General features: G+C 44.7%; 1 protein-coding gene across 7 annotated transcripts in view; it reads right to left on the minus strand.

The window, feature by feature from the left end:
• Nucleotides 1-21350, minus strand: part of LOC134936121 (A.superbus venom factor 1-like) — a 283470-nt gene that overhangs the window by 17706 nt on the left and 244414 nt on the right. For all 7 annotated transcript variants that reach the window (XM_063931033.1, XM_063931031.1, XM_063931032.1 and 4 more), the window contains 3 exons: nucleotides 11497-11586; nucleotides 8648-8753; nucleotides 5656-5745 (listed from right to left, as the gene is read on the minus strand). In XM_063931033.1, coding sequence (XP_063787103.1) covers nucleotides 5656-5745; nucleotides 8648-8753; nucleotides 11497-11586 — 286 coding nt within the window. The remainder of the gene's footprint in view (nucleotides 1-5655; nucleotides 5746-8647; nucleotides 8754-11496; nucleotides 11587-21350) is intronic.

Below are 21350 nucleotides of genomic sequence, written 5' to 3' on the forward strand. Positions count from 1 at the left end.
ATTTATGTATCAGTTAGAATGTAAAATGTTTTCCCTGGACCCATTGGTATCCACGCAGGTTTTTTATTACAGGCGATACATAGATGACCTCCTGATCCTATGGCAGGGCCCGAAGGAGGAGTTGGAGTCTCTTCTTAACAATCATAATTCAACTGGACATGTCGTACAACTTACATACATGATACACGAGAAAACCATCAATTATCTAGACGTAACCATTACTAATAATGATGCTCAATTGGTTACCTCTTTGTATGTCAAAACTACAGATAGGAACACTTTATTGAAATATCAAAGCTTCCACCCAGCTCCCCTACGCAAAGGGCTCCCATACTCGCAATTTTTGCGAGTACGGCGTATTACCTCAGATCCGGAGGAGACCCATAGGGCACTGGAGGAGATGAAGTATAAATTTGCGGAGCGAGGGTACCCCATAAGGGAACTGGAGTTTTCTAAACAACGGGTACTAAGCATGACTAGACAACAGGTATTGGAAGCTGGCCCTAAAAAACGGGAAACTAGGGATATCTTTCCCTGGATTAACAAGTATACCAATAGGAGTCAGAGAGTAGTGAAGAAAGCCAAACAAATGTGGCCCATCATACAAACAGATGGAGCTTTGTCATCTTTGGCTAGTACAGCCTTACTACCAAGTCATACAAGGGGGCGAAATATCAATGATCACATAGTGAAACTTGATATAACAGAATTGGCTAGGAATAGGGAATCCCACTTTTTGAGACCTAAAAATGGATGTTACCGTTGTCTAGGATGTGCCACCTGTAATACACTAACAGTAGGCACAACATTTAACCATCCACTAACAGGTCGTAAAATTCCCATCAAACACAGAATGACGTGCACCTCCACACATGTGGTTTACTTACTCACGTGCCCATGTGGTCTTGCATACGTAGGCAAGACCATAAGACAGTTTCGTGAGCGTATGGCACTCCACAGGAGTGCCATCAAGAAGGCATTGGAGAAGAGGGAGAGTGAACAACCCTTTGCACGGCATTGTATGCAATATGGTCATGGGGTAGCCAGTATTAGGGCCATCCTAATTGACCATGTCCCCCGCAAACTTAGGGGGGGCAATAGGGATAGGGCCCTGCTACAGTTAGAGTCCAGATGGATTTTTAATTTGGGAACATTGTCCCCCAGGGGGCTTAATGAGAACCTGGGTCTACAATGTTTTCTGTAGAAAAATAACACAGGTATACTAACCTATAATTGTTTCTAACCTACTCCGTTATATTCATGACTACACTTCCCTTCCCATATATATTGCTCTCTTTGTACATTGTTTTCTCCGTACAAAATATTTTTCATAAATGTTTAGTTACTATCTTTATTAAATATAGTGGGTTATGTATTGATAACTAGAGAATATTAGATGATAAGGTTTCAGCTGTTTACACTGAGCGTGGCGTATCCTGAGCTTTTAATGTTTATGTATTCTGTTATATGTTTTTTAATCATCATGCAAATATTGTATGTGCATTATTCTTTCCATGGTTGACGCATTGCTGTCTGTTTACAGTCACCATGGTTACCTCTCTGCGACGCGGCGCACCGTGACGTCAGCGGAAGCAACACGGAAGTGGGGCCACTCGAACTGGCGGGCGGTCGCGCCGTGGAGCAGGTGAGTATGTTCTGCCTTAATGTCTCTGTCTGTATCCTATAAAATGTTCTATGTTTGTTTTATTTGGCTTGTCTGGCCCTGAGGACGGGGCGCTGTCCCCGAAACATGTTGGCAAATAAATTGACTTGAATTAATACAGCTACAAAGTCTGCTTGAGTGCCGCCTGCAAACCCATACCTATATATATATATATATTTATATATTTATACACACGTGTGTGTGTGTGTGTGTGTGTGTGTGTGTGTGTGTGTGTGTGTGTGTGTGTAACAGGCGGCACTCTCCAGTCTTTGCTTGAAAATTTAAGAAAAGTCCTTTATTGGATCCTTTAAAGGACTTGTATTAAATTCTCTAGCAAAGACTGTTGAGTGCCGCCTATTACACACATCCGTAATAGCTCGTTTAGAGCTTAGGAGGGCACCGCAGCAAGTAAAGATGTTATCCCTTTGGAGTGCTGGGCAACTGGAATTGATATATATATATATATATCTATATATATCTATATATATATATATATATATATATATTAATATATATATATATATATATACCTTAAAAAAGTGTTTTGTTTTTTTCAAACATTGGAACATCCGTTGGCACCAACAGACAATGGGAACATGGGAAACATTGCGACCATCACGACTTTAATTTTAACAGCCGCGCAGCCACCAGGTGCACACTGGTTGGGGTCTGGTAGGCGGGGGCGGGATTATTTACACTACCCTAGCAGCTGCCCAGAGCCAGATTAAGCCTTGGGTGGGAGTGGGGGGTCACGGGCACTTAAAACAGGGGGGGGGGGGCGGAGAAAGGGGGGGAGGGTGTGGTAGAGAGCCCTCCTGGAATGGGTCATGTTGGGAGGTATGGACTGTGTATATTCAATTTAAACCAATGGTGTATAATAGATTTAAACTAATAGTTTAATAATGTCTGGGTACTGTTTCACCTAATTGAAAGACAACTATTTTATACAGTTTTCTTGTAGTGGAAAAAAACAAACTTAACCTTAAAATACACATCAAAAAATCAATTCTATAATCTATCTTGCAAAATACAATAACAACAGCCTCTGTGTGTGTCTCTCTCTCTAGAGCCGATTGCTCTCATTAGATAACAGGTTACACAGGTTACCCAGACACCCAGATGGGGGGAAGAGAAGCTGGGATCCCTGGGTCACTTACAACTCTCTGCCCCTCCTATCTCTCTGGTTGGGAAGCTCTATTGGTAGCTCATAAAACCTGATAATCCTGTGTCTCTGCCTGCATTGCATACTGTCCTGCTCGCATTCTTGCTGCCTAGTTCTGCTGCTGCACAAGAGGGAGAGCTAATGATGTCAGTGCTCTCTAGCTGGGAGGGCTTCTAACAGAGGGGGACTGGTCTACAATATCCCCTGTGCCCCATCTTAATCTGGCTATCCGGCCACCAGGTGGGGGGGTCCTGCTGTGGTGACTGATCAGCAGTGATCGTCAGCATGGCAAACACTGGGGGAGGTGCAGGGAGGCAGAGGGACCTTCCGGTTCCCTTGAGAGCTGCATCTGTGAGCTGGTTCTCTTCTCTGCAGTCGCACATGCTGTCTGTCTGACTGGTCGCATCCTGTGCGACCAGACCAGATAAGGCATTTGCTGCTGTGGCTTCATCTGATGCGACCATTCCAGACAAGTGGTTAAGGGCCTGATTGAAACCTGACCGCAGATCCCCTGCAGCATGCAGATTCACGATTATCGAGAATCTTCGGCTGTGCAAGGTCTATTCTGTGCATGCGCAGAACGGTCCTTGTAATCTCGCCCGCACTTCCCCTCTGCCAATGCCTGACTGATAGTCACCAGCATTGCGGGTGTGGGGAGGCCTGCGTTCCCAGAAAGAGAGGGCTGTCTCCCCATTTTTCTGGGAGGGGAGGGTCACAGCATGCAGACTTCCTGGCCTCGCTGACCCCACTTCCATCGGTCAGCTTATTCAGCTGGCCATCTGCATGGAGCATCACGACCGATGGTTACGATGTTGGATCCCAGCTTGCGACATCAGTCACAGTGCTGGAAACGCAGCTACATGCAGGTGGCGTCTCTTCTACTGAGACATCTTCTGCATGTCCCTCCTTCATATCGGACGGAAATACAATGCTGCTTGCATGAAGCACTGCATTTCCACCCATCTTGGATTGAGGCCCTAAAATCAATGAAAGCAGCTAAAATCATTGAATTTTTGCAATCTAAAACCTGAAATTCAGATTTTAAATCTAAACTCTGAACTGCGGGAAGATCCAAACTGGGACTTAGGGTCTAATTCAGATCTGATCACAGCAGCAAATTTGTGAGCAGTTGGGCAAAACCATGTGCACTACAGGGGGGGAGGCAGATATAACACGTGCAGAGAGAGTTAGATTTTGGTGTGGTGAGTTCAATCTGCAATCTACTTTGCAGTGTAAAAATAAAGCAGCCAGTATTTACCCTGCACAGAAACAATATAACCCACCCAAGTCTAACTCTCTCTGCACATGTTATATCTGCCCCACCTGCAGTGCTCATGGTTTTGCCCATTAGCTAAAAAATTTGCTGCTGCGATCAGGTCTGAATTAGGCCCTCAGTTCGGATTGGATCCCCAACAGCACATCTCAAATTGTAAGTGAAATCCCAGAGAGCTGTGAGGAATAAATGGAGTGATCTCCAGCTGCAAATAGTCACAGACCGGCGGCATGCCACATCGCAGCAAAGATAAGCATGGCTACATCTGTATATCATAAATGGAGCAAACAAATTATATATAATAAAGCTTAATTCCCTACTGTAAATTATAAGGGTTGTAGAAGTGGGTTGGGGTCAGGTGACCGGCGGCCAGGATCCCGGTGGTCAGCTCACCGATGCCAAGATCCCGTCCGCCAGAATGCCGACAGGGGTCGAGCGCAATAAAGCCCCTTGCGGGCTCGCTGCGCTCATCACAGGTTCTATTCCAGTGATGGCTAACCTTGACACTCCAGCTGTTGTTGAACTACACATCTCAGCATGCCCTGCATCAGTTTTATCATGGCTAAATAACAAAACTAGCAGGGCATGCTGGGATATGTAGTTCAACAACAGCTGGAGTGTCAAGGTTAGCCATCACTGTTCTATTCCCACTCTATGGGTGTCGTGGACACCCACGAGTGGAAATAGTTCTGGGCCCCCTGCCGGCATTCTGGCGGCTGAGATCCCAGCATCTGTATGCTGAGCGCCGGGATCTCAAGTACTAGAATCATAACTACATCCCGGAGAAGTCATATGTGCTATGTGAAATACACATTTTCCAGTGTAATTTAACTTCATTTGATTATAAAATATATACACTGGAGAAATTACTATGAGCAGGATTAGTACTTTGCGGGGCCACCTTTGCCCTTATTATGGCTTGAATTCTTCTATGCCTGGATTCTACTGTCAGTATGTTTCGTAGGGAATATTAGTCCACATGCAATGAACTGCGTCTTCCAGTTCATGAAAGTTGTGGTTCGAGTAGGATCCGTGCCTTTGTGCTGTTGTCTCCATTTCCTCACCCTACCATCTGCATGGCGTAACTGAAAATGTGCCTTTATCATGAGGCCTTACAATAGACAATAACATGGCCCTGAGTGGGCACTGCTATCATGCAGTGTAGGGACTACCAATAATCAGAGAAGCCGTGAAGGGGACCGGCAGCTTACCATGTACAGTATTTGCAAATACATGCAACAAATGTCTCTGAATTTCTATTACCATATAGTTTTCAAGTGTTGATGCAAGTACTATTTAGTGTGCAGGGGGATGCCTGGGGGTATAAAGCCCCCCCACACCCCCTTTTGTTTTCTGTTTGCTGTGAGCCCTCCCTTTCATGCACCTGATAAGTGCTGCCAGATTAATTAAGCAGCTTCCACTGTGTTTACATCATAAATCTCTGTATAACCTATTTATTTTATTTGTACTGTTGAAATGTAATTGCATCATCGATGAATCATAACTATACACAGTTACCTGTTCAATTCCCAAGTAATGCCTCACTTTGTGTCTTACCTTGCGCACAGCGGCACACCTGTCCCTGGCAGATCGTGCCCAGAAGTTTACTGCTGTCTTCCACGTGGTAGAATTTAGTGCAGCGGTTTTCTATCAAGAGAGAAAATACAAATATTTAAGTCTGTTACTTAAAAAAGGCTGGCCAGATTAAATTGATCTAGACATGTTGGTGAAGAAAAGAAGTCAAGAGAAGATTATTGATTATATGTTTGAGATAAAATTCTAGGTGTAACGGTAAGGTAGCACAAAGTTGGTAAAGAAGATTGGCGGCAGACTAAATGAACAGATATACAGGAACCATCCTGGCTATCTGGCTGTCACAAATACATTTTCAAATTATACTAATGAGGAAGTTGATGAAAATAATGTTGTTGATGCAGATTGTTCGATGTACTGTATCTCTTCCTTGTACAGATGCCAGTGGTGTAACTACAAATTTTGTGCCCCCCTGCCAAAAAAGTTTCTGGTGCCCCCATCACACTCCATCCTATTGTGTCTGCTCGTTGTCAGGGGTTCTGCTCATTGCCAGGGGATACCCGCAGTCTCCACCATGGGTCTACAGTCCCCAGTAGGGGCCACTGTTTGCACCCGCCCCCTTCATACTATTGAAAATGTCCCTCCCAAAATTGCCACCGCCTCCTCTAGCATCCTCAATAAATGTCTCCTCTGAGGTGGCGGACATTTTGGGAGGGACATCTCTCCCACGGTGCTGCCACTCAGGCCGGCGGCTCCCCAATGCTGCACTGACAGTGGTGTGGTGGCTCGGGACAGCTGTCCCCACAGCGCCCGCAAGCCACCCAGCACCTCCAAGCCACCACAGTGTCTTCGGGGACTGTTTCTACGCCAATGGCAGATGCTGGAATGCTTGTTACTATACAAGGTTTTCATGCTTTTCATGAATCACTTGAAGGAACTTGTTTCAAAAAAAGTTGAGGAGCCTAGATGGTTAATGTTACCATCTCTACTTACTTTGGCTTGATAAAGGCTGCAGATGCCCCATCAAATGTTGTCTGGGTTGGGATACATATATTTCTTAATGCTAGAAGTTGTTTTTTTTCTGTCTTTTATTTCCAGACAAAACAATGTCCTTATCATGGAAATAAGTTAGTACCACTGGTGGCTCAATTCCGATCCAGTCATAATTGCATTCCCATTACTGTTGTACATAACATACCCTCTCATCCTGATGCATTTTAGCAACTTACGAACTAACATCCGCAGTTTCTACAGTATCAGTGTTTAGATCATTATTGTTCCTTCTTGTTTATATGTTTCCATATGTTTGATAAATGGTGGAAGGAGGCTGCTCTGTAATTAGAATCTGACATGTCAGAATCACATATAGCACTAATGGACACCCTTATGGTTCTATGACTTCTCAATTTCCTCTTCTGCTTAAGTTTCCTTTTCAGGCAATTATATGGGTGTTATTAAGCATACATCACCGTGTACTTGTCAGAGCATTAGCAGGACAACTACTGTACTCGCTAAAACTGGCCATCGCCTGGGGATGCGGTTACCATCCCAAAGGTCAGGATCCCAGCGCACACGATACCTGCGCCGGAATCCAGACACGTGACGGAATGCCGACGCTGGTATCCCGAAAGGGGCCAGGACACTGACGCCGGAATCCTGACCGTCTGGATCCTGATCGTCGGCACAGTGGGGTGGGTAAGTACTATGCCGTGGATAGGGGTTAGATTTAGGCAACCCTCTGGGGACTGAGGGTTAGGGTGCAGAGGGGGAGGGTTAGGATTAGGGTGCGGGGAGTAAGGGTTAGGCACCACCAGGGGGGGTTAGGGTTAGGCTGCAGGGGGGTGGGGGTGGGGTGGAGGGTTAGGGTAAGGCACCTAAAAGGGAGGTTTAGGGTAGTTTAGAGGAAGCGTTAGAGTAGCTATCTTCCTTAGTTTGTAACAAATCATATTAGTCACCTTTCCCTTCCTAATTAAATCTAGTTCAATCAAGAGCTGATGTTTTATTTGACATTGTCAAACATAACTTGGATTTTGAAGCGCATGTTCTTACACTTTCATGTCACATGACCTTTTTGACTGGTAGATGCAAAGTGGTCATTAGGAAATTGATTGTAAATTACTTTAAATCATTAATAAATATTTATGCTAATAATAATAATAATAATAATATAGTAACAAAATCAGCTCCAAATTACATTTGGCAATTGTTTCAATGAAATGCAAAACAAACAAAAAGATGGTTCTACAACTTCATCGATGGATGGCCTTGACTATAGAAGACTATGAGCGTCTTCACACACAGATCTCTGGAGTTAGATCTAGAAGATCCTTTTAGGTGTACACCATGGATTGCCATGTGCTGGGCGACAGCTACGCATGTGCAATAGAGCTACCGGCTCATAAACCCAGAAGTCATCAAAACGCATGGGACAGCTCTTATTGGTAGAGCTGTCCCTTTTGTAAGTATTTGCAAATATATGGGGGAGGGGGGTCTTGGACTGAACTCTAAACATAATAAGAGGTGCTACAATGCTGAGTCTTGTAGTTCAATACAGAAGCAATGAGAAAATGCATGTGCACACTCTAAGTACTGAACCCTGCTAATCAGAATAGTTGTAATAAACTCTGCATTATAACACTAAGTAAAATATGAACCTTGGGAAAGTTAGGGACCCACCAGATGAAGTCACCTGGTCTCAGTTGGTAGGCCAATTATTTTGGCCAAAATGATGCTAAGCACCTCAATTTTGCTCAATGTTATATTACAGAGTTTTTTTTATACTTATTCTGATTAGCAGTGGTTAGTATTTAGAGTGTGCACCTGCATTTTTTTTTGTATTCACAAATATTTCTGTATTTGTCATTAATAAACACCGCTATTCATGCGATAAGGGGCGGGATGTATCGCATACAATATGTGTTGCATGATTCATCCTGAAATTAGTTCACAGGTAATCACTAAAATCCTTCTGCCTTAAGGTATGAGTTTTAAAATAAAGGGTTATGGTTCATCTTACCTGGGGAGTAATAGTCATACACTGTGACAGACGCGGGCTGGATGAGGCCAACTTCAAAGTACTGGTGGAGATTGAACTGCATACACTCCTCCTCTGTGCGAGAAATCTGCGAGTGCAGAATGCAATATTATGAATGGTGAATATAACAAAAAGTGACATGATGTTAGCGTAATAAAACCTGGAATCAACCCATTAGCATCTTAAAGCACATCGGAACCTTGGGACTAATGCAGAGATGGATGCTAATGCAATTACAGCTGTGGTCCCATATGCAGCGGCTGTGCCAATATATGCTAATGCTGTCGCCATTTGGAAATGTATGGAAACGTTCACCGGCAGCTTTGCTAATCTCAACAACAGTCTCAGCAACTCTGTGGCAGAATGGCCACGTGTCCTGAAACGCCGGAGCCATCTTTTAATACGTATGGGATTGCAGATGCAGGCAGCGACATGACGTAAAATGACCTACATTTTTGCCACCACTCCCCTAGCCTTGCAGCACTCCCCCATGTCTCTGTATGCTAGGTTGGCGGAGTAGAGTAATTGGCCAGCCCTGCTCTCTCTCTACATGGCGGGAGTGGACCAACAGGCCGTCAGCCCTTCTGGCATTTGCCAGAAGTTCCAGACGGGCAGTCTGGCCCTGTCTATAGGGTATAAAAGAACAAGTCATTAAATAAGAACAGTAATCAAACATAAACAGTGACTCCCAGTTTGATGCTAAGAAATGGATTTATTGTTGGACATTCTAACCTTGGACATTCCACAATTATGCCTAGAGCACGCAACACTGAGACAATGGGGTAAATTTACTAAACCTTCTAAAACAGAGAATTTGTTATGTTGCTCATAGCAACCAATCAGTTGCTGTCTATCATTTTCTAAAAGGCAATAGAGAAATGCTAGGCAGCATCTGATTGGTTGCTGTGGGCAACAACACCAAATCTCTGTTTGAGAAGCTTTAATAAATTTACCCTTATGATGGCATCTTTAGACACAAATAGATTGAATTTCTAGAATTCAGTATAAATATAGACAGGGGACCAATTCAGCTTAACTAGTCATCTGAGGCTCCATCAGTGGTGCAAGTATGCGGGTACGCTCGGGTACGGAGTACCCTTAAGAATATGGCAGCGGGTACTCAGTACCACCTGCCACACACTTTGCAACCGTGACCACCATTACCACAGTTATAATGCGCCACAAAGTAACAAGACCATGGTGCTTGGCAGCATGACAGCGCCTCCCAGTTTGTCAGGGTTACTGGAAGTGCAACGATGATGTCATGACGCCACATCACACTTCTTCCTCTTGCGGCTGTGGCTGGCGTGAAGAGAGGAGCCTGATTGCACTTTCTCGCAGGGTCTCTTGCTGGGAGCAATACATTTCTAATATAATGTGGACACTACTATATATGTCTATTGTTATGGGGATATTACTACATATTTCTATTGTAATGTGGACATTATTATATATTGTTATTACATTGGGGCATTACTTACTATATATATTTCTTATACTGGGGGCAGCATTACTATGTATATTTCTATTATACTGGAGGCTTTACTATATATTTCTAGCCTTGCCTCCAGAGTGCAAACAAAAGGGGCTTTGTAGTGTCGCCATGCCACTAGTGTCATGTAGCCACTCCCACTTGTGGCGTGTAGCCACACCCTTTCACAACAAATGACCACGCCCATTTTTCAGCACTCAGTACCACTAAGAAAATATTTTTACTTGCACCACTGGGCTCCATGCTGAACTGTCATTTAGGTGCTCACCAATCTGGCAAATTTGGCCAAAAGGTTATCTGGAATATGAGTATACTGTACTGATATATACCCTTGTCTGATGGCAGATGAAATCCAACTTGCCAGCATATGTTTTGTTTCCAGAAATCCTCTCTTGTGTGTATTATAAAGAACAGTACAAGGAGGCTATCTGTCCTTAACAAGGAAGACTATCTATGTAGACCTGAATACTCTAACCAGAACGAAGAGGCAGAGATATTCTTCACTAACAATGGCTGATGTCTTGTCACAGAAAAGCGAGACCAAATCTCTGCTCCAGACGGAAATTTGACACCACCTTGGGCTGGAACTGAAGCCCAGAACAGCTTTCTCCATATGAAAGACCAGACATAGTACTCTACAAGATAAGTCCACCAACTCAGACACTTGTCTTGCAGAGTCAATAGCTAATGAAAAAAACACCTTCAAGTTTAGGATCTCAAAGTCAAAAGAGTCATGAGGCTTGAATGCAGATTTTGTAATGCAGAAAGGACCAAGTATTAGTTCCCATAGAACAACCGGTATAGTATAACATAAAAACAATGGTGACTGAGTGGCCCCACACTAGGAGACATGAGCGGTGCAGATAAATGCTGAATATGACTGTCTCCCCCAGTGGACTTCTCATAGAGAACCATTAGAAATTAAACAAGAGCTGAAAAGAAGAAAATTAAATACAGTAAATGGATAGCAGAAGAATTAAAGCTCTACTCCTTGGGAACTAAAATAAATACTCTCATGTTGGTGCCGTGGGGGAAAAAGGGAGAAGACAGACATGAACAGGTTTTAGTTTAAATGAGTGCCTACTACTGCAATAGTGATGTCTACAACCCAAGGCTAGCAGCACCCTCAAAGTGGATGGATGACAAATAGTCATGCAGTGACAGAAATAACTTTTCATGAACATTTGTCACTTAAAAAACAATTGACATCTCCCAAGAAGCCAAGAATCACTATGTCCTCCTACACAATGTACTACTACGGAATATTAGAGAAGAACAGCCAAGAACAACAGAAGGCTACAGTGAGTACTATTTTCTATTAATGAGAGTAATGTCTCACCTTGTCGGTGTACAGGATTAATGTTCCTTTATCAAATTCCCCATTATTGATCTCATAGTTGGTGATGATTCTGTCCACTCCCTTTTTAAGCTGCAATTACAGGCAATATTAACTGTGAATAACAAACGTAATAATATACATCCTAGAGTAATTTCAGATGTGTTCTAATTCACCATTCCATTCCAACATGTACCGATAGATCCACAGTTATCTTGGCCTCTTTGCTGCGCCTAGGCACACCATGGTTTATTTACATAAACCCTTCATCTATTGTTCTCAGCTGCAATACAATACAGAGAACAATACAGCAGGGGATTAAGTCCGACTGCCCAGTCTAGGTTAATCCTATTAAAGGCCAAAATAAACGTGGAACCATCTGTATGGGCATAAGGGGTGAGCTAACTCATACCATGAACAAGCACCAAGGGGTTAGTGTCTTCTTTGGATGTAACTTTGGGGCAGATGTATTAAGCCGGGAGAAGTGATAAAGCAGTGATAAGTGCAAGGTGATAATGCACCAGCCAATCGGCTCCAAGTTGTAAATTAACAGTTAGGAGCTGATTGGCTGGTGTGAATTCACCTTCCACTTATCACTGCTTTATACTTCTTTAAGCTTAATACATCTGCCCCTTTCTCTGAAGAAGTTACAGCTATAGCGAAACACACCAGGCAGTGTGCTACTTATACGTTTTATAACAAACCATTTGATTTGAACATTGGAAAATATCCTGAACATACAGAGCTGGCCCTACATACTTCTTCAATTGTTAAGTTCTTAGGAACGTTCTTGATGAGTAATTCACTTCTAGTGAACCCTTGTCCCTAAGGAAATCAACATGTTCTCCAGGACTTAAATTTGGGTAGTGATAATTTAGCAAATTATGGTTGGCAGTACAGTCTAATAATTGAAATTACACAATGACCTTAAGGTTTCAAATTAAGGTACTGGTACTATGTCATCAGAAACTGATGGTGGACCAGTAGGACACAGAAATTAGCTGGATGCTGCATGTTGCAGGACACAACATGAACACATAGAGGTCCTGATGCACAGTTATATGTACAAATGTTTACAGAATGTATTTCATGCTTTTTACCACAGTGTGTTAGCTCCTGGGGCAAGCGTACACAAGTACACTGAGGTTTAGTGTTTGATTCCCAAACACATCACTAACAGAATGGAGTTTGCATGTTCTCCCCAATGCTTGCATATGTTTATTTATCAGTTATTTATTTAGCGCACACATATTCTACAGCACTTTACAGAGACTATTTGGCCATTTACATGAGTCCCTACCCCAGCGGAGCTTGCAATCTACGGGGGATATGTACTAAGCAGTGAAAAGAGCAGAGAAGTGAGGCAGTGGAGAAATTGCCCATGGCAACCAATCAGCATCGAAGTAACATATATAATTTGCATACTTCCAAATTATACAGAGCAGCTGATTGGTTGCCACTGGCTCATTTCTCCACGCTTATCACTGCTTAGTGCATTTCCCCCTATATTACTTACCACATGTACACGCACACACATTCACGCTAAGGTTAATTTTGTTGGGCGTCAATTAACCTACTAGTATATGTTTGGATTGTGGGAGGAAACCTGAGGAAACCCACGCAGGTACGGGGAGAATATACAAACTCCACACAGTTAGGGCCATGGTGGGAATCAAACCCATGACCTCAGTGCAGTGAGGCTGTAATGCTAACCATTACACCATCCGTGAAGTGTTTGGGTAGTCCGGTATCCCCCAAACACTTCAAAAACATGCTGGTAGGTGAATTGGTTCCAGATAAAAACCCTAGTGTATGTGCAGGAAATACAGATTGTAAGCTCCACTGGGGCAGGGACCAATGTGAATGGCCAAATATTCTCTGTAAAGCGCTGCCGAAAGATGTGTGCATTGTATAAATAACTGGTAGACAAAATAATTGTGCTTTTTCCTGAATTTTGCCTCTTTTTCGCATTGTAGTCACACAAAGTTGCTTATATAAGGGGACATTCCGAGTTGATCACTCGCTGCCGATTTTGCAGCGATCAGGTAAAAAAAAAACAGCAAACCTACGCATGCACCACAATGCGCACGCGCGTCGTACGGGTACACACAGCATCATTGCTGGGCAATGCTTCTAGCAACTAATCCATTCGCACAGCCGATCGCAAGGAGATTGACAGGAAGAGGGCGTTTATGGGTGTCAACTGACCGTTTTCTGGGAGTGTTTGGGAAAACGCAGCTGTGTCCAGGCATTTGCAGGGCGGGTAGATGTATTTTAATTAGCTGCGCTAATGAGATATAAGCTGCTTTCTTAAGAATTGTTAATGTGATGTTTAAAAGAAAGCGCTGTGGATGTTAATTAAATGTGTGCATTAAGTGTATAGTGATTAAATTATAAAAAGGGTACCTGTAAAATAGAAAAATTATTATTAGTGATATAATGTTTACACTCTTTTGAGTAGAGATGAGCGGGTTCGGTTTCTTTGAATCCGAACCCGCACGAACTTCACTTTTTTTTTCACGGGTCCGAGCGACTCGGATCTTCCCGCCTTGCTCGGTTAACCCGAGCGCGCCCGAACGTCATCATGACGCTGTCGGATTCTCGCGAGACTCGGATTCTATATAAGGAGCCGCGCGTCGCCGCCATTTTCACACGTGCATTGAGATTGATAGGGAGAGGACGTGGCTGGCGTCCTCTCCATTAGAATAGATTAGAAGAGAGAGAGAGAGAGAGAGATTGTGCAGACAGAGTTTACCACAGTGACCAGTGCAGTTGTTGTTAAGTTAACTTTTATTTAATATATCCGTTCTCTGCTATATCCGTTCTCTGCCTGAAAAAAACGATACACAGCAGTCACACAGTGTGACTCAGTCTGTGTGCACTCAGCTCAGCCCAGTGTGCTGCACATCAATGTATAAAAGCTTATAATAATTGTGGGGGAGACTGGGGAGCACTGCAGGTTGTTATAGCAGGAGCCAGGAGTACATAATATTATATTAATTTAAAATTAAACAGTGCACACTTTTGCTGCAGGAGTGCCACTGCCAGTGTGACTAGTGGTGACCAGTGCCTGACCACCAGTATAGTAGTATATTGTTGTATACTATCTCTTTATCAACCAGTCTATATTAGCAGCAGACACAGTACAGTGCGGTAGTTCACGGCTGTGGCTACCTCTGTGTCGGCAGTCGGCACTCGGCAGGCAGTCCGTCCATCCATAATTGTATAATTATATACCACCTAACCGTGGTATTTTTTTTTCTTTCTTTATACCGTCGTCATAGTCATACTAGTTGTTACGAGTATACTACTATCTCTTTATCAACCAGTGTACAGTGCGGTAGTTCACGGCTGTGGCTACCTCTGTGTCGGCAGTCGGCAGGCAGTCCGTCCATCCATAATTGTATTATTATAATATATACCACCTAACCGTGGTTTTTTTTTCATTCTTTATACCGTCATAGTGTCATACTAGTTGTTACGAGTATACTACTATCTCTTTATCAACCAGTGTACAGTGCGGTAGTTCACGGCTGTGGCTACCTCTGTGTCGGCAGTCGGCAGGCAGTCCGTCCATCCATAATTGTATTATAATATATACCACCTAACCGTGGTTTTTTTTTCATTCTTTATACCGTCATAGTGTCATACTAGTTGTTACGAGTATACTACTATCTCTTTATCAACCAGTGTACAGTGCGGTAGTTCACGGCTGTGGCTACCTCTGTGTCGGCAGTCGGCAGGCAGTCCGTCCATCCATAATTGTATTATAATATATACCACCTAACCGTGGTTTTTTTTTCATTCTTTATACCGTCATAGTCAGTCATACTAGTTGTTACGAGTATACTACTATCTCTTTATCAACCAGTGTACAGTGCGGTAGTTCACGGCTGTGGCTACCTCTGTGTCGGCACTCGGCAGGCAGTCCGTCCATCCATAATTGTATTATAATATATACCACCTAACCGTGGTTTTTTTTTCATTCTTTATACCGTCATAGTGTCATACTAGTTGTTACGAGTATACTACTATCTCTTTATCAACCAGTGTACAGTGCGGTAGTTCACGGCTGTGGCTACCTCTGTGTCGGCAGTCGGCAGGCAGTCCGTCCATCCATAATTGTATTATAATATATACCACCTAACCGTGGTTTTTTTTTCATTCTTTATACCGTCATAGTGTCATACTAGTTGTTACGAGTATACTACTATCTCTTTATCAACCAGTGTACAGTGCGGTAGTTCACGGCTGTGGCTACCTCTGTGTCGGCAGTCGGCAGGCAGTCCGTCCATCCATAATTGTATTATAATATATACCACCTAACCGTGGTTTTTTTTTCATTCTTTATACCGTCATAGTCAGTCATACTAGTTGTTACGAGTATACTACTATCTCTTTATCAACCAGTGTACAGTGCGGTAGTTCACGGCTGTGGCTACCTCTGTGTCGGAACTCGGCAGGCAGTCCGTCCATCCATAATTGTATTACAATATATACCACCTAACCGTGGTTTTTTTTTCATTCTTTATACCGTCATAGTCAGTCATACTAGTTGTTACGAGTATACTACTATCTCTTTATCAACCAGTGTACAGTGCGGTAGTTCACGGCTGTGGCTACCTCTGTGTCGGAACTCGGCAGGCAGTCCGTCCATCCATAATTGTATTACAATATATACCACCTAACCGTGGTTTTTTTTTCATTCTTTATACCGTCATAGTCAGTCATACTAGTTGTTACGAGTATACTACTATCTCTTTATCAACCAGTGTACAGTGCGGTAGTTCACGGCTGTGGCTACCTCTGTGTCGGAACTCGGCAGGCAGTCCGTCCATCCATAATTGTATTATTATAATATATACCACCTAACCGTGGTTTTTTTTTCATTCTTTATACCGTCATAGTGTCATACTAGTTGTTACGAGTATACTACTATCTCTTTATCAACCAGTGTACAGTGCGGTAGTTCACGGCTGTGGCTACCTCTGTGTCGGCACTCGGCAGGCAGTCCGTCCATCCATAATTGTATTACAATATATACCACCTAACCGTGGTTTTTTTATACCACCTAACCGTGGCAGTCCGTCCATAATTGTATACTAGTATCCAATCCATCCATCTCCATTGTTTACCTGAGGTGCCTTTTAGTTCTGCCTATAAAATATGGAGAACAAAAAAGTTGAGGTTCCAAAATTAGGGAAAGATCAAGATCCACTTCCACCTCGTGCTGAAGCTGCTGCCACTAGTCATGGCCGAGACGATGAAATGCCAGCAACGTCGTCTGCCAAGGCCGATGCCCAATGTCATAGTACAGAGCATGTCAAATCCAAAACACCAAATATCAGAAAAAAAAGGACTCCAAAACCTAAAATAAAATTGTCGGAGGAGAAGCGTAAACTTGCCAATATGCCATTTACCACACGGAGTGGCAAGGAACGGCTGAGGCCCTGGCCTATGTTCATGGCTAGTGGTTCAGCTTCACATGAGGATGGAAGCACTCAGCCTCTCGCTAGAAAACTGAAAAGACTCAAGCTGGCAAAAGCACCGCAAAGAACTGTGCGTTCTTTGAAATCCCAAATCCACAAGGAGAGTCCAATTGTGTCGTTTGCGATGCCTGACCTTCCCAACACTGGACGTGAAGAGCATGCGCCTTCCACTATTTGCATGCCCCCTGCAAGTGCTGGAAGGAGCACCCGCAGTCCAGTTCCTGATAGTCAGATTGAAGATGTCAGTGTTGAAGTACACCAGGATGAGGAGGATATGGGTGTTGCTGGCGCTGGGGAGGAAATTGACCAGAAGGATTCTGATGGTGAGGTGGTTTGTTTAAGTCAGGCACCCGGGGAGACACCTGTTGTCCGTGGGAGGAATATGGCCGTTGACATGCCAGGTGAAAATACCAAAAAAATCAGCTCTTCGGTGTGGAGGTATTTCACCAGAAATGCGGACAACAGGTGTCAAGCCGTGTGTTCCCTTTGTCAAGCTGTAATAAGTAGGGGTAAGGACGTTAACCACCTCGGAACATCCTCCCTTATACGTCACCTGCAGCGCATTCATAATAAGTCAGTGACAAGTTCAAAAACTTTGGGTGACAGCGGAAGCAGTCCACTGACCAGTAAATCCCTTCCTCTTGTAACCAAGCTCACGCAAACCACCCCACCAACTCCCTCAGTGTCAATTTCCTCCTTCCCCAGGAATGCCAATAGTCCTGCAGGCCATGTCACTGGCAAGTCTGACGAGTCCTCTCCTGCCTGGGATTCCTCCGATGCATCCTTGCGTGTAACGCCTACTGCTGCTGGCGCTGCTGTTGTTGCCGCTGGGAGTCGATGGTCATCCCAGAGGGGAAGTCGTAAGCCCACTTGTACTACTTCCAGTAAGCAATTGACTGTTCAACAGTCCTTTGCGAGGAAGATGAAATATCACAGCAGTCATCCTACTGCAAAGCGGATAACTGAGTCCTTGACAACTATGTTGGTGTTAGACGTGCGTCCGGTATCCGCCGTTAGTTCACAGGGAACTAGACAATTTATTGAGGCAGTGTGCCCCCGTTACCAAATACCATCTAGGTTCCACTTCTCTAGGCAGGCGATACCGAGAATGTACACGGACGTCAGAAAAAGACTCACCAGTGTCCTAAAAAATGCAGTTGTACCCAATGTCCACTTAACCACGGACATGTGGACAAGTGGAGCAGGGCAGGGTCAGGACTATATGACTGTGACAGCCCACTGGGTAGATGTATGGACTCCCGCCGCAAGAACAGCAGCGGCGGCACCAGTAGCAGCATCTCGCAAACGCCAACTCTTTCCTAGGCAGGCTACGCTTTGTATCACCGCTTTCCAGAATACGCACACAGCTGAAAACCTCTTACGGCAACTGAGGAAGATCATCGCGGAATGGCTTACCCCAATTGGACTCTCCTGTGGATTTGTGGCATCGGACAACGCCAGCAATATTGTGTGTGCATTAAATATGGGCAAATTCCAGCACGTCCCATGTTTTGCACATACCTTGAATTTGGTGGTGCAGAATTTTTTAAAAAACGACAGGGGTGTGCAAGAGATGCTGTCGGTGGCCAGAAGAATTGCGGGACACTTTCGGCGTACAGGCACCACGTACAGAAGACTGGAGCACCACCAAAAACTACTGAACCTGCCCTGCCATCATCTGAAGCAAGAAGTGGTAACGAGGTGGAATTCAACCCTCTATATGCTTCAGAGGTTGGAGGAGCAGCAAAAGGCCATTCAAGCCTATACAATTGAGCACGATATAGGAGATGGAATGCACCTGTCTCAAGTGCAGTGGAGAATGATTTCAACGTTGTGCAAGGTTCTGATGCCCTTTGAACTTGCCACACGTGAAGTCAGTTCAGACACTGCCAGCCTGAGTCAGGTCATTCCCCTCATCAGGCTTTTGCAGAAGAAGCTGGAGGCATTGAAGAAGGAGCTAACACGGAGCGATTCCGCTAGGCATGTGGGACTTGTGGATGCAGCCCTTAATTCGCTTAACAAGGATTCACGGGTGGTCAATCTGTTGAAATCAGAGCACTACATTTTGGCCACCGTGCTCGATCCTAGATTTAAAGCCTACCTTGGATCTCTCTTTCCGGCAGACACAGGTCTGCTGGGGTTGAAAGACCTGCTGGTGACAAAATTGTCAAGTCAAGCGGAACGCGACCTGTCAACATCTCCTCCTTCACATTCTCCCGCAACTGGGGGTGCGAGGAAAAGGCTCAGAATTCCGAGCCCACCCGCTGGCGGTGATGCAGGGCAGTCTGGAGCGACTGCTGATGCTGACATCTGGTCCGGACTGAAGGACCTGACAACGATTACGGACATGTCGTCTACTGTCACTGCATATGATTCTCTCAACATTGATAGAATGGTGGAGGATTATATGAGTGACCGCATCCAAGTAGGCACGTCACACAGTCCGTACTTATACTGGCAGGAAAAAGAGGCAATTTGGAGGCCCTTGCACAAACTGGCTTTATTCTACCTAAGTTGCCCTCCCACAAGTGTGTACTCCGAAAGAGTGTTTAGTGCCGCCGCTCACCTTGTCAGCAATCGGCGTACGAGGTTACATCCAGAAAATGTGGAGAAGATGATGTTCATTAAAATGAATTATAATCAATTCCTCCGCGGAGACATTGACCAGCAGCAATTGCCTCCACAAAGTACACAGGGAGCTGAGATGGTGGATTCCAGTGGGGACGAATTGATAATCTGTGAGGAGGGGGATGTACACGGTGATATATCGGAGGGTGAAGATGAGGTGGACATCTTGCCTCTGTAGAGCCAGTTTGTGCAAGGAGAGATTAATTGCTTCTTTTTTGGGGGGGGTCCAAACCAACCCGTCATATCAGTCACAGTCGTGTGGCAGACCCTGTCACTGAAATGATGGGTTGGTTAAAGTGTGCATGTCCTGTTTTGTTTATACAACATAAGGGTGGGTGGGAGGGCCCAAGGATAATTCCATCTTGCACCTCTTTTTTCTTTTCTTTTTCTTTGCATCATGTGCTGATTGGGGAGGGTTTTTTGGAAGGGACATCCTGCGTGACACTGCAGTGCCACTCCTAGATGGGCCCGGTGTTTGTGTCGGCCACTAGGGTCGCTAATCTTACTCACACAGCTACCTCATTGCGCCTCTTTTTTTCTTTGCGTCATGTGCTGTTTGGGGAGGGTTTTTTGGAAGGGACATCCTGCGTGACACTGCAGTGCCACTCCTAGATGTGCCCGGTGTTTGTGTCGGCCACTAGGGTCGCTAATCTTACTCACACAGTCAGCTACCTCATTGCGCCTCTTTTTTTCTTTGCGTCATGTGCTGTTTGGGGAGGGTTTTTTGGAAGGGCCATCCTGCGTGACACTGCAGTGCCACTCCTAGATGGGCCCGGTGTTTGTGTCGGCCACTAGGGTCGCTAATCTTACTCACACAGCTACCTCATTGCGCCTCTTTTTTTCTTTGCGTCATGTGCTGTTTGGGGAGGGTTTTTTGGAAGGGACATCCTGCGTGACACTGCAGTGCCACTCCTAGATGGGCCCGGTGTTTGTGTCGGCCACTAGGGTCGCTTATCTTACTCACACAGCGACCTCGGTGCAAATTTTAGGACTAAAAATAATATTGTGAGGTGTGAGGTATTCAGAATAGACTGAAAATGAGTGTAAATTATGGTTTTTGAGGTTAATAATACTTTGGGATCAAAATGACCCCCAAATTCTATGATTTAAGCTGTTTTTTAGTGTTTTTGGAAAAAAACACCCGAATCCAAAACACACCCGAATCCGACAAAAATAATTCGGTGAGGTTTTGCCAAAACGCGTTCGAACCCAAAACACGGCCGCGGAACCGAACCCAAAACCAAAACACAAAACCCGAAAAATTTCAGGCGCTCATCTCTACAAAAAAGTGGATGTGGTGAAGGAGGTAGCCAGCAACACTTTAATTGTCCTGAATTGCCGTGGTTTCCTACCTTTCCCTATGCTTTGCTCTGGGGCCGCTGAGAGCACTGAGCGCTGAGACCGCTGAGAGCCGCTGGGAGAGCCGCTGAGAGCGCTGAGAGCCGCTGGGAGCACTGCGGCTCTGATGGTTTTCCTCTGCGGCTGTTGGTTGTTGGCGGGGCTGGCAGCGCTTGCGTGTCCCGCTGTGTCCTGGGCTGGCAGCTCGTGTTGCGGCCGATGTTATGGCCGTGCAGAGGGCTTCCTCCTTGAAGTGTAAATGATCTCCAACGCGTTTCATGCACTTCAATGCACCGCTGCCGCCCCGATCCTACACAGCCCGGGCTGTGTAGGATCGGGGCGGCAGCAGTGCATTGAAGTGCATGAAACGCGTTGGAGATCATTTACACTTCAAGGAGGAAG

This window comes from Pseudophryne corroboree, chromosome 6, assembly GCF_028390025.1.
Source record: "Pseudophryne corroboree isolate aPseCor3 chromosome 6, aPseCor3.hap2, whole genome shotgun sequence".
Lineage (NCBI taxonomy): Eukaryota > Metazoa > Chordata > Amphibia > Anura > Myobatrachidae > Pseudophryne > Pseudophryne corroboree.